The sequence below is a fragment of the Terrapene carolina genome, unplaced genomic scaffold (genome assembly GCF_002925995.2).
Source record: "Terrapene carolina triunguis isolate 2854851 unplaced genomic scaffold, T_m_triunguis-2.0 Scaffold33715, whole genome shotgun sequence".
NCBI lineage: Eukaryota > Metazoa > Chordata > Testudines > Emydidae > Terrapene > Terrapene triunguis.
In genome coordinates this window covers 2,893,355-2,908,337 of record NW_020698066.1, presented here as the reverse complement: position 1 = coordinate 2,908,337, position 14,983 = coordinate 2,893,355, and the positions used below count along the sequence as shown (strand labels likewise).

Below are 14,983 nucleotides of genomic sequence, written 5' to 3'. Positions count from 1 at the left end.
AGGGTTATAGGACTCAGCCCTTACCGAATCACATATGAAGAGAGAAACAGACTCTTTCCTCCATGGTATCTTTGGCTTTAAAAACTAACAGGAAAAAAATGAAGAAATTCTGAAAAGAGATGAGTGTACCATTAGGAGAAGGTAGTTTGTGTTTGATATGAATGCTACTGAGAAATTTAGGGTAAAATGTTCTAATTTTTTGGAAGTTCAAAAACAAAATTTCACTGCAGAAATAATGAACCCTAATGTCATTGAAGTGAGATCAATGATGTTACATCAGGGATTAATTTGACCCAGCATTTATGTAACTGCCCAGCCACGGCTCTGAAAAACATATTCCACAATACCAGTTTGAGACAGAAAGAATGGATAAGGCATCAGAAAACAGTATGTTTTCTAAATTTAAGGACTATTAAAAATCATTTCATTCATGGGGGGGAAATTTTAAAACAAAATTTAAGAGAATAAATAAAGTGTAAATCCTGAGACAGAAACTGTGGGACCTATATGGTTAAAATATTCCCTCAGGATAGTCTTCAAAGTTCATTAATTCTTCCCTGGGGGTTCTCAAGCATAAATCCATTCATGTGGTTCATATGTATTATGTAATGTATGAGACTTCACAGTGACGCATTTCCAGAACTGTGGGAGGAGAGACATTGTAAAAGGTGGGGGTTTGTTTGCTGCGTTATTGAAGTCAGAACATTATAAAAGGAAATATGCCAAGTGCATTGAATGCAGCTAACGGCGCGTTTCTGTTTCCACACTCCTTCCCAGTGTACATGGCAAAACAAACAGGAAAATGCATCCACAAACTTGAACTTTTCTTCAAAACCACCATTACCCACCTCAGTGAAGAAGCCCGCTATTCCAGCCTGACACGAGCCATGCTCTTCCCCGTATTTCTTCTTATACTCTAGATTGGAGGGGGAGGAAGAAAACAAACCACAGTCATGTCATTCCGTGCCAGCTGTGCGCAGCTCACAGTTCGCTGAGCTCCCTGCTTCATTCCACATGTACTGCTGAGTGCTGAGCCACAAAAAAGACTAACTGGAGCCAAAGGAGGAAAAACTCAGGAATTCAGTGAGCCTCAGAAATTTAGGCCTCTCTTCCGCAGTACATGTATATTGCCAAAATGTACAGTTGACCAGTCTTTGCTGAAGAGGAACAGCAGCAACAAAAAAATCCCATTTGTGATCATATATGGCTACAAACTTTCAGTGACAGGACAGGAATAGCAGGACAATAGCAAGAGGGCAAGAAAGCAGACCCAGGAATTGTAGGTCTCAGTGGTATATACCAGCAGCAACAATATTGCCTATTAAATTATAATTGTGTAGTTTAAGGCAATACACTCCTCTGTTCCCAGCTGAGCTGTCCAGCCACATTGCTGTAAATGTTGGCTAAAGGTTACAAAAGGGAGTAGGACCCCTGGATTCTCTCTCCAGATCTGTCATTCACTTGCTGTGTGGCCTTAGGCAAGTCACTTAACCTCTCCTGTGAATCAGATTTTCCATCTGTAAAATAGGTATAGTAATACTCAACTATAACATAGCGGTGTAGTTTTATGCAACATAGTGTGGTGAAGCTTAGTATTTATAAAGTGCTTTGAGCGCCACGGTTAAGAGGTACTATATAAAAGAACAAAGTATTACAATACTGGTGTATTCAGCAAACCAAACTAATCACAACCACCCTCATCTCAGTCTTATTAGCAAATAAAATCTAGGTCTAGTGGCAGGACACTCCATCCACCCAAAACAATAAAAGAATGCTGAGAGGAAAGACCTGTGCATTCATTCCCACTTTCATATTGCCTACAATGCAATTGATAACACACTTCATCCCTTCATAAGGTTTCATTTCCAACTCTAAGAGATACCAAAAAACATATACCTCAAATTCATCAAACTTGCATTCCAATGCAAAACCTTAACATTGACTTCATATGCTTCTGGATTAACAGGTCAATCATACATCACACTGACTGTCACAGGTTCACACAGCTGAGGAGTTATTCTGCTGTAACACTGCTAAGCAGGGCCGGATTAACTTTTTGTGGGCCCAGCACCAAACATATTTGTGGGCCCCCACTGAGGAAATAGGGCATGTGATGGGGGGTGGTCCACAGAGCGAGAGGCCGGTTGGGGGCAACGGGGTGCAGCTCAGCGGGAGTGGCCCCACTCATCCCAGCACAAGGACACAGTTTACAACCCATAACTGCTAGACACATACTGGTCCGCCCAGCCCTGCGCTGCCAGCGTGCCCCTTCCACACTGCCGCCCTGCCCAGGGCCCTGCCCTTATGCCCAGCACCCCCTCACCCAGAGACTTCCCCCACAGATCCCTATGCCCAATGCCCCCGGTCCCACTATGCCCAGCACCGCCTGCCCAGAGACCCCTCCCGCTGACCTCCCACCACAACTGCACAGCACCCTGCATACCATACCCCCAGCCCAGCTCCCCCACCTACAGATCCCCTACTGTCCAGCACTCCCCTCACAGTCCCACCAGCACAGCTGTACAGCACCCTGCATACCATACCCCCTGCCCAGCTCCCCCACCTACAGATCCCCTACTGTCCAGCACCCCCTTCACAGTCCCACCAGCACAGCTGTACAGCGCCCCATATTCCTGAGGGAATTTTGCATCAAATTCTGTGCATAATATTTTAAATTCTGCAATTTTTTTTTACAATAAATAAATGTGGAAGCTCCGCCATGGCAGTGGGGAGCACAGGCCACTGAGGTGGGAGAATACCCTCCAGCCTCCCCCGCCCCCTGGGACAGGGACTTGGCAGTGAGGCTGAACCTGACCCTGACACAGCACAAGGGCCAGGCCTGCCACAGAAACACCCTGGGGCCCTGCTCTTTTTGCGCCAGGCACACCAGATGTGGGCAGGGAGGCTCAGCCTGGCAGTAGGATCCAAGTGCAGAGGGACTTAGTGTGGGGGGATCCAGATGGGGGTAAGAGGGTTCTGTGGGGGCAGTCTGGGGGCAGGCAGCTCAGTGGGGGATCTGGATGCACAGGGAGGTTCCAGGTGCAGGGGCAATGAGAGTCTGCAGGGGGGACTAAGTGAAAGTGGTTGGAGCTCAGCCGGGGGGGGGGGGGGGGGGGGGGGGGGGGGGGGTGGTTGGGGCTCAGTGGGGAGGGTGTCGGGGGGGCTCATCAGGGTGGTACAGATGCAGGGGAGCTGGGGCTTGTCAGGGTGAGGGTTTGATGGGCCTGCTTAACAGGGGAGCCCCAGCTGCTGCCAAGGGGATCTGCATGCTGGGCTCCCGCTTCCCCTATCCCCTTCTCTTTCCCATCCCATCATAGGTGCGGACTTCTGGTTTTGCCAGTGGGTAGTTAAGGCACAGGCCTGGGGGCCAGGTGTTCTGGGTTTGGTTCTCTGTTCTGCCACAGACTCCCTGCTTAGCCTTGGGAAAGTCACTTCACCTCTGGGTGCCTTAGATCACACCTGCCAAATGGGGCTAATGCTGACCCTGCCTCCTAGGCTAAATCCATTCATGGCTGTGTCATGATGGGGGAAATGAACATACCCAGGTTGGTTGATTTGGGCTGAATTTCTTCACAGCCTGAGAATGAGAGCCAGCTCCACATAGAGGGAAACAGGAGAGAGAGGGGCTCAGGCCAGCTCCGCACAGAGAGGGGTCAGGGCTTTAGCCCTGCATCTTCTGCACTAGGGCAGCTGGGGGCTTCAGCACTGCATCTCTTGCCGGGGTCAGGGCTCCTCCTCCTCCCTCACCCCTTCCCCCCCCCCCAGCGTAGCTCCTGCCGGGGTCGGGGCTCCTCCTCCCCCTAAATCGCCACTGTACCCACCAGCCCTAGGCTAGCTGGGCTCCCTTGGGTCACCTGATGGCTGCTGTAGCCGGAGTGGAGCCTGAAACCCTACAGGTGGACGCCATGGCCACCAGCCCAAGAGGTGCAGGGCGGTTCCCGTTGCAGTGGCGGGGCGGGGGCAGATCAGGGGCGGGGGCTTTGGGGAAGAGGCGGGGTGGGGGCAGAGCGGGGGCGGGGGCAGTTTTCCTGGCCAGCTGAGCCGACCAGGGGATCTGGCTGGCCGGGACCCCTTCTAACTCTGGGCCCGGCACCATGGTAAACCCAGTACTGCTGCTAAGGTCATTGTCAAGGTTTAAACGGAACTCTGTAATGGTTTAGGAACCTTAACTATGGTGCAGCTATCATTGCATGCAAGCTACATGTACTTGGCCTCTACCCTTCTTGGAAGAAATGGAATGTAAAATGGCTGCCGGTTTGAGCTTCAGAGCCGAAATTGCTCAGATCATCTGTAAAGTGTGGGACAACTCCAAAGGAAGCAGTGCTGCCCACACAATAAACCAATCAACTGCATGGGTGGCCAGATAAAAATTTCTCCTCTCTACTACTACTTATTACCATTCAGTCTTTGAATCAGAAGCAGGACCCCTGAAGTGTACAGAGTGCTTCTTCAATCTGTACAAGTTCTTCAGCCCTTATCTTTGAGTTCCTCTCTCCTCAACTCCCTCCCACGAGCTCCCGCTTGAACACCAAAACTCCTCGCTCTCCACCTGGGCCAGAGGAAGTATTTATTGCTGTACCAAGGCCTCTTATTGCTAAAAATCAATCTGTCCCCTTTTTATTCAAAACACTCTCCAGTTATTTTCTAGAGACAAACAGGAACCATACCTCCTAAAACAAACACCCCCAAACTCTCAAAGTCTGAACCAGAATCTTCACAATGGGCCAAATCAAAACCTGGCATCCAAAACACCCTCAACTTTGGAGTGTTTAAAACCCAGATCTGAATCCAACTTTTGACACATGGGCCCATCTCAGTTTTCTGAGCTTTATTTTCCAAGCTTTACCAAACGAATGAATGTGCAATTGCAACATATTGCCACTTCCTGCATATTACAACATCTTCCCCTGGATAAAGGGGGCTCCAGGGAAACAGAGTAATTGAGTTTCTAAAAACATTGACCATATAGCCTGGTAACACTTCACAATAAGTAACCATTAACTCCTTGCTAAATTACAAAGGAATTTACAAGGAACTGCTTGGCATGTTACCCCTTTAGAACCAAATCAGTTCCTCATGGTGTGTGTTATTCTACTGAAGACCAAAAGAACTTAATAAACCACTGGTTTCTTCATGGAAACCATTTTTAAAACATGTACTAAAGGAAACAGTGACAGGACTAACAAGTAATTACTTTAGCATTTCACACTAGTAAAAACACCTAAGGTCTAAACAGTTGAGTAGGGAAATGAATGACATTTTGTCACAGCTGAGGGCTCTCTCAATTTTTCAGAATCTGCTAAAATTGCAGATAGTGCTGAGAGTGACAGGTCTGATGGCATAATCAATTTAAAGTACAGCCTTGATCCTCATGGTGCAACACATGTATAGATAACCCCTGGATCCACACAGTGGGGTTCTATGTGGGCTCAGGGTCCACCAGCATGGTGCATCTTTCAGGTTCAGAGTTTAAGGCAGCAACTCCAGTAGGAACATATGAAAATGTAATTTAAAACAAGTTCTCAGGGCAGTTCACCTGTATCCCCACCACTTTATTACTAGCCCTGTACAGACAGTCATTTGTAGAGTTAGCCTCTCCTTGTAAGGGAGAATTTTGTATTTGTTTATTTAAAAGTGATCTTTTATGTGATGAGGACCAACAGTCATGGCTTTTTCTTTCTAGAATTACTTTTCTGGGACGATGCCAGGCAGGCAGGAATGTCACAGGAGCCCTTCTTTGTTAGAGTCTGTCTTTCATCCTTAAATAGGACTGTGCCAATGTCTGTCACATATTCTTGATCTGTCCAACTCGAACCCTTTGATTCCCACCACAGTAACGTATTTTTATTTAAATGGGACATGCTCATCCTGGGGAAATTCTCTCCTCACCCTGACTCTGTACCTGAAAAGTTGCCCTGTAATCTTTCATGGTCACCCACTTATGGTCTAATTCCATATCCTATACATCTGGCTCCCAGGAAGTGTCAATTTTCCAAGACTTCAACAGCTTTGCATAGGCTTTTGCAATGTAGACACCTAACCCTTTTGAGAAGAAGATAGCTGTCTTCTTTATTATTTTAAAATATAGCTTCTTTTGCTGATGAAAGGTACCAGATAGGTAGCCCTGGAAAATGATCTCTGTTGTTTATCCACAGGACAGATGCAGCTCACGTAGGGAACGCAAAATTCCCCATGCTAGTGCCTCGGCTCTAATCTAGAGGGATCACGTCTATGAGGGAGAAGTTATTTCATCATCTCAACTCACTGACTCCTTCGCCTGCTGAGATTGCTAAAATGGATCACCCAGGTGCTTAGCTAGAGTAAGTCAGGCTAGCTCCACTGAGCACAACAGAACTACACCGATTTACACCCGGTGAAGACCTGGCCCAATGCCAGTGTGCTCATAACTAGAGTGAGACCATCATTTCATTGTGCACACAGGCCACCAATCATTCACTAGGCAAGTAACAGCTTTCAGGCATTACCAACTTTACCAGGACCAGTGACTTGGAGATGAAACACTAATCACTTATTAATAGAGATGGTCAGGAAATTTTCAACAAAATGATTTTTGCCAGAAATGCCAATATATTGAAACAAACTTTTTGTGGGAACATATCGGTTTCGATGAACTTTTGTTGGGATAGGTTTTCAGGTCAGAGAGAGAGAGAGAGAGAGAGAGCGCATGCACACAAGTGTGCACCACCCATTCCAGAATAGCCAATAGCCCAGTTGTTAGGGTACTAACCTTAGATGTCAAGAGATACAAGGACTTGTTCCTGAATCTCCCACATCACCAGTAAAGGCCCTAACCACCCGGCTATAGAGTCAGCCATTCCCTCTGACCCAATGAATATTTAATTATTGACACCAAGGGGAACAGCTCCTATAGGAGAGATTAAGATCCACTGCAGAATAGCTAATAGCCCAATGGTTACAGAACTGACCTGGGATGTAGGAGATGTAGGTTTACATTGCCGCTCTTCCTCTTTCACACCAGAGACTTGAATCTCGGTCTCCTATCTAGGGTGCTATCTAGAGTCACTCTCTTTTTCATTTACATTTTTTGGACGTCTCAGTTCTATCTTGATGAACATGAACATGAAAATTTTGAAATCTTAAAAACGTTCATGACAGGAACACCATTTCCCACCCCACTCTACTCATTAAACAATCTTCTCCGAGCCTCAGACTTTTAAAAATTGGTTTAGCCCTTCATTTAGGAGAGCAGATGAAAAAAATTATTTTTTTTTAAAAACACAGCCAACCTCCATGTCTTCCTGTTAAGGAGCTAGAACAACTGCTGCATGCCAGTCCTGCTGACATTTTGATAAACAAATGTTTTATTTCACTATAAAACTAATAGAGCTGGCTCATGGTTTAGTTGAACATGTTCTTCAAGAAAGTCACTGTACAATTCAGCTTTCAAAAACCAAACATTGCCAAATGTTCACAAAATTAAATTAGAAGATTTCAGGCAGATAAGGATATGAATTAGTCCCAATAGCACAGCAAAGGATGAAAGTCTATTAAAACATAATATTTCCAGTTCTAATATTTTCTCCTTTTTCTGCTTCTTCTCAGTTAGGTCCAGATTGCACCGATACCTTTCAACACAATCTGTCATGGGTTTAAAAATGTTATTGCTCTTTATTATTTATAAAGCACCCAAAAGCATGCTCCCACTGATTTCAAAGGAATTTGCATCAGACCCGTATAGGACAAATAAAAAGACGAAAGGTGAAATCCTGCACCCACTGAAATCATGGGAGTTTTACCATTGACTTCAATGGGGCCAGGATTTCACCCACAGTTGCCACACCAAAGAACTTAAGGCCGAATCCTGCAAACACCTACGGACATAAGTGATTTTATCCACAAAAGTAGTCCCATTGGGTTCAAGGGGACGTGTACTCACTTGCGTAAGTGTTTGCAAGATCAAGTCCTAACTGCAAATGAGGGACCACAAACAAATGTAAAACAAGAGAAAGATGAGGAAGGATAAAGGCTTTAGCAATAGGTGTGTGGGATCACTCAGGTTTGGCATATATACCTCTAGATGTTTCCAGAAAGATTTTTGGGCACAGTGCAACTGCGCCGGTTCAAGTGACTAACCGTCCAAAGTATGATCTAGATATGGACTCAGGCGACTAGGCCAACTCACGCCACCATGGCTACATTTCTATTTTTAGCGCGCTAGCGTGGCTATGTCTACTTGAGCTGGAAATTACAACTTCTGGCTCCAGAGTAGACATACCCCCAGTCGCCTGGTGAAGGTGTTCTGCTGTGTATAAATATTATATATTCACTGGGCCAGAGAGAATGATTCTATTGTTCAGTGGTTAGGGCACTTCCTTGGGCTGTGGGAAACCCAGTCTCATTGCTCTAATGACTATTTATATATAAAGTGGAACATCTTCAAAAGGAGAGCGAGTGACTACACACCACCCAAGAACATCCCATAGCCCAGAGGTTAAGGCACTCTTACTAGAGGGGGAAGAATCAAGTTCACATCCTTTCTCCACATCAAGCAGAGTGGGGAATTGAACCCAGGTCTCCCACAACCCACGGGAGCAGGGCCGGCTCCAGCATTTCTGCCGCCCCAAGCAAAAAAAAAAAAAAAAAAAAAGCCGCGATTGGCGGTGGCAGGTCTTTCGCTCCCGGAGGGAGCGAGGGACCTGCCGCCCCCAAATTGCCGCAGGTGCCACCCCTCTCCCTTGCCCGCCCCAAGCACCTGCTTGTTAAGCTGGTGCCTGGAGCCAGCCCTGCACGGGAGTGTCCTAACCACTGGACTAATGTTTATAAAGGAAGTGATGGCACCTCCTCCTCCTTTTTTGTCAATGGCACCCAAGTGCCAGGAAAAAAATTGGCCAAAAACTATTTGTCGAATGTGTGTCAAATTCATGAATAGTTTCAGATCAGCGAAACTGCACTTTTCAGCAAATAAACTTAGTTTTGTCCAGCTTTAGTTGAAAATCCCTTGAAGTCAATGGAGCTGCAGGGCTGACTTTGGCCTGCAATGTACATTTTTAAACATTCAAAAAAATATACTTCAATATACAGCATTAGGGGAGAAATGAAGAACCTATTATTGTTTGAATGAACTGAAAACATAAAATTAATTCTAAGTTAACAGTGGGTAGGATTTGTTGATTGACATAATTTTGCAACACGTTGGACTGCGTCCACTGAGGCTTACATTTTAATAGAACGCACTGTACAGCTTTATGTGATGCGCAGAGTTCAGTGTTTCCAACTCACTTATATGGCCAGTACTGTCTGTTCCAAGCAGTAAGCCTATATTTCACACAAATAACTGGTTATGCTCTCCTTACATCAGTGGGCACTGGGGAACTCATCTAGTCAAGTAATTTCTGAATTTGTATATAACCACAGCAGGCTGTTATACTGCCTGTTGTCAATGAAAGGGGGCATTAAAGCAGTTGAATTTGAATGAGTACTACATACATCTCTGACAATATAACATGGAAAAAATAAAGTGGGTTCAAAACCAGACTGATTTGGACCATTTCATAAGAGTAGCCTTGCAGTGCACAGAGCCATGTCCTCTCTTCTACCTACCGCCATACTTGTATCGTGCCCCCACACCATCGTGTTATCTTAGCACTTTCATATGTGTAGCTCAACTTATCCTCACAGTACCCTGTGAAATAAGGTGGTATTAGCCACATTTGACAGAAGGGTAACTGAAGCATGGAGACTTTAAGGTAGGTCTACACCGCAGCTGGGAGCAGGCCTCCCATAGCTCATAGACAGACATGCACTAGCTCCATTGGAGCTAAAATTAGCAGTGTGGACATGGTGGAACAAGCAGCAGAATGGGCTACCCACCCAAGCTCAGGCAGGCTTGTACTCAAGAGAGTAGCCCATGCTTCTGCTCGGACCACACCATCCACACTGCTCTTTTTAGCGCTCTAGCTCAAGCAGAGCTAGCACATGTATCTACCCAGGCTGGGGGAGACACTCCCAGCTGTAGCGTAGACATATCCTATATGGCGTCTACAGTACGAGTGTGTGTAAGTCAGTGGCAGACCTGAGACTAGCACCCAGGTCTCCCACTTTCCAGCCCAATGCCTTTACCCCAAAGCCATTCTTCTGCAGGTCACCCTTCCCCCATCACATCTCATCTGCAATTGCTGCCTGTCGCCACCTGTGAAGCAATGTTAGTAAATGCAACTGCCTTGATAACACTGTAACTGAAACCCTCGTAGAAGCCTTCATCTCCTCTTCCCTCGACCATTGAAACTGCCTTCTCTATGGTCCCCACACACCCAAATTCTCAGACTCAGCATGTGCAGAACGCTGCAGCCTGCCTCCTCACAAATAAAGAGAGGCTCAGTCATAGGGTTACCATATTTCAGCAAGCAAAAAAGAGGACGGGAGGAGCCCCGCCCCTGTCCTGCCCTAGCCCCGCCCCTGCCCCTCCCACTTCCCGCCCCCCTCAGAACCCCCAACCCTCCCCCCGTTCCTTGTCCCCTGACTGCCCCCTCCTGGGACCCCTGCCCCTAACTGCCCCCCAGGACTCCATCCCCTATTTATGTACAGGCGTGACTACCTGCCCTTTCCTGGTTATTATACGCGGCCAGTCCGCATCCACATCCAGTAGTTAAAAAAACAAAAAAAAAAACTAATAATTTAAATTGGAATTTCATCCATTAATAAGTATTTATTATATAATTAAAACCATTCTATTGAAGGACAGATATTAAATAACACTAAATAAGTTAATGTTCAAAACAATATTAAAAATTTGAAAATTTAGAGCATGGAAACCAAAATAGCTAAAATTAAGTTTTGGCAAGATACACGGAATGGAAACTCCGGGATCTTTACCTGTCACTGAATATAGCCATCATACCAATAGTGGAATATAAAACAAGTCTACATATACTCTCCTTAAAATTTTTACTTCTGTCCATTCCCAATAATTGTGACAAATCATTATTACCTTCACTCCACTTGCCACGCGCCCCAAGCACAAAACCAAAGAAGTGAATATTTTTACCTCCCGTTAAGTTTTTAATTTCTTCCTCTAACTCAAGATAATAAGCCACCTTCTCACTGTGGGCTTGTTCCAAACTTCCGGCATTATCCTCCCATCGCACTGTAACATCAACCACCACTGCTGTATCTCCTTTTATAAATATAATATCCGGCTTTCTTAACTCACCCTTACTATTTCTCAAATGGGGCTCTATCATTGCCTTCCACCCTAATTTACCAACCTTATCTACAACTGCAGACACTACTCTATTATGCCTTTTTATCCTAGCATTCTTAGTCTTATAACATTGTCCTGAGATATGGGGAACAGTCTCCCGCACTTTACCGCACCATCTACAAAGAGCATTCACACCTCCTCTTCCTCTTGCTAATGTCTCCCTAGTAGGATAAATATTTGCCCTAAGCTGCAATGCTGCGATATACGCTGACGATTTAACTTTAGTAGAGTTTCTAAAAATCGAATTACTAATTAAATCATTTTTAAAATATTTTATCCCTATTCCCTGACATCTCAGTTCCGACCATCTTAAAAATTCCTCTTCCCTCCATTTCTTGGGATGAGATGTTACTGCACTAAATGACAATATTTTATCCACAAGATTTTCTCCTACATATAGATAAGATAGGTCCATCCAATCATCTCTCGAGACAATATGTCTCCTCCATTTACGAATTAACATATTTGGGATTTGCACACTAAACTTAGTGAGAGCTAAACCACCATCCCTACCTCTAGAATAAAATATCCCATCTGTGGTACACTGAGGTAAATGTAAAATCTCTTTAACTATTTTTCTAACTAACACATCAAGATCGTCTAAAAGATTAAAAGGGGGTTCTATTAAAAGAAGATTATAAAATAGCTTCGGTAAGATATATGTCTGTAAAATTAATATTTTTTGGGCCGGTTTTAATGGGGCCTTAATTAAATTCTCACTCCAATCTTTCAATTTTTCTTTAAGTACCGGTCCCCCTACACCTATCCAGGGATCTATTCTAGCCCCTAAATATTTTTCAAAATCCCCTGGTTGAACATATTCAATCTCCTCTGACCCTATCTGCCAATTATCCTTAGGATTAACTACATAGGTTTTATGTTTAGTTAAAATATGAAAGCCTTTCGTTTTCTTCACATTAACAGAGAGATTAGTATTTTTACAAAACTCCTCTAAGATACCCAAATTTTTAATCATTCCTTTATATGAGCTACTTAAAATTGCCACATCATCGGCAAAAGCCAATGACGTGACACCATTACCCTTAACATAAAAACCACTTCCTTCTACTTCTAATCTAGTTAAAAGGGGATCCATAGCAATATTAAACAAAATTGGGGACAACGGGTCACCCTGCTTGACCCCCCTCCTAATTAAAATAGACTCAGTAGCTTCATCACCCACCCATACCCTAGTTGTGCAATTATCATAAAGGTCCCTAATAATATCTATAAAATGTTCATCTATACCAAATCTTCTCAACCCGGCTATTATATGTCCGTGTCCCACAGAATCAAATGCTTTAGCCAGATCTACGAACACTATTGCAATTTCATTCCCATTTCGTTTAGCCCCTTTAATCAAATTATCTAATATAGCAATATTTTCCTCACACCCAGGGGCGGATATAAACCCTTTTTGTCTACTACATATCTTAACTGTTTCCACCAGTCTTTTTGCTAATATTTTGGTATAGATTCTAATCCAAACTGACCCAATTGTCAATGGTCTCCAAGATGTTAACTTCTTCATTTCCTCCTCATCTTGTGTCTTTGGTATTAAAATCGTTCTATTTTTCTTAAATTCATCTGGTACCTGTCTATTTAGAAACCATATATTAAAAATTTTTGTAAGTATTAAGGAGTCTAAATTAAAAATATCCCACAAATTGCTCACTTTTACTTTATCTGGGCCAGGAGCACTATCTTTTCTTATTTCTCTTAAAGCTATTCTAATCTCATCCACAGAGATCGGACTCATTAATATATCATTATCCGCATTCTCTGTGGATGATGGCCACCCTATCATATTACCATGTCCAATTGTTCCCAAAATATTGACATAGTATTCCTCAATTTCTTTCATAGGGATAGCACACTTAGCCTTATCTGGCTCTCCCATTATAATGCGAGTCAATCTTCTTCTATCCTTATCAAATAATTGTTGATAGAATTTATACTTAGCTTTCTTTGTAGCATATCTCCTAATTGCATTAAATTGCTTCCTTCTCCCCTCCTTTCTCATCTTCCCTTTTCCTTTATTCCTCAACTCTATTTGACTTTCATTTCTAGGGTCCTTTCCCTCTACTAATGAATAACATACTTTTTCCAACATTGCCCAACCGAGAGCTTTTGTTAAATCCTCCTTTAATAATCCTTCAATTTCCCCTAAACTATTTATTATTTCTCTTCCCTCCCTACTTTGTTTTCCCCGTTTACATATTTTCTCCACTAAATCCACTTCTGGGTGTCCTTTTAGTGGGAAAATCCTCTCTCTTGGGGGCGGAATTTCTAATATATTTACTCTAATGTCCTCTACCTCAGTCACTTCCTCCCTATCTCCTGTTACCACTAACTTCTTCTTTGCTAATTCTCGTCTTTTATCTGATATTTGTTTATTCGTTTTGGTCCTCATCTCGCTCTCAATACATTTATTTATATTCCTTTTCCCAATATATTTCCTTTCCAACTGTATAAGCTGCGCAACCTCATCTTTGGTCCATATACGAGATCTAGTCGATCCCTCTTTGATCTTACTTTTAGCAGCCATATCTTCTTTTCTTTGCTCATTCCTCACAGCAGGGTGTCTATGTCTACAGTGTTGGCTCAATCCAGATCTAGTATGAAAACCAAGCCCACAGACCGAGCACGTATGGCTCTTCATTGGGGTATCCGCCTTCTTGGGTATGCACTTGGGGTAGTGGCAAGCTATATTATGATATTGAGAAGATTTTCCACATTTACTACATACAACTCGTATGGCTTTACTTTTATGAACCACATTAATGTGTTTGGCCCATTTACCAAATGTTGGTAATATCTGGGGACATATTGGACAATTAAAACTATCAACGGGATACTCTAAATAAAAAACCCCATCCTTCCACGAACTACTTTCTAATATATTTATATTACTACCAGTACTGTTAAGATCCTTATTACGATCCCTATTAAAATCAGTACTTGGTCTAAAACTATTTAATAAACTAGACCCATTAACTAAATGAGCATTAAGATATCCCGATTCGCTAACATATGGATCATCAAATGTACTTAAATACTTAAAATCTGGATTGAAACTTTCCATAGTTAAATCATTAAAAGTGTCCCTTGTAAAAACCATCGGTAAGATAGATAAAATCTCCTCACCATGATCATCACAAACATTCTCCTCTACCTCCTCTCCATGCTCCACTGGGAGGACTTGATTCTCACTCTCATGCTCATGAGACTTCATTATAGTCCACACCATTTTATCCATTGGTCCAGCGACCCTGATCACACCCCTAATATATTTAACACTGTCAGCCGGGGCATCAAAGCCAACAGCGGGGGCGTTATTAACCCGGTCCAGCGCCAATCCGGTATAAAAATATAAATTACTTTTTTCCATAGCTAAAAGATTTACCCTTCTCAGGGGGAAACTAACCCTTTCCAGGGGGAAACTAACCCGTACCTGGGGGAAACTTACCCTTTCCAGGGGGAAACTAACCCGTGCCTGGGGGAGACTACCCTTACCAGGGGGAATCTAACCCTTACCAGGGGGAGTCAACCCGTACCTGGGGGAGGCTACCCTTACCAGGGGGGCATCCATGTGGCACCATATGGGGCTGCCCAACCCCGTCCCACACCCCACTGAATGTGGGATGTGGGTTCGTCCTCCGCAATCCGCCTGGCTATCCAAGCCAGTTACCGGCTCTCACCACGAGGAGGGAGCGGTTGGACTTGCAATCCAGAGGCTTT

At 43.9% G+C, this 14,983-nt stretch overlaps 1 protein-coding gene across 1 annotated transcript in view; it reads right to left on the bottom strand.

Annotated features, from left to right (window-relative positions):
* Nucleotides 1–14,983, bottom strand: part of LOC113409497 (integrin alpha-9-like) — a 296,697-nt gene that overhangs the window by 251,608 nt on the left and 30,106 nt on the right. The window contains exon 5 of the mRNA XM_026663483.1: nucleotides 849–916. Within this exon, the coding sequence (XP_026519268.1) occupies nucleotides 849–916 (68 nt within the window). The remainder of the gene's footprint in view (nucleotides 1–848; nucleotides 917–14,983) is intronic.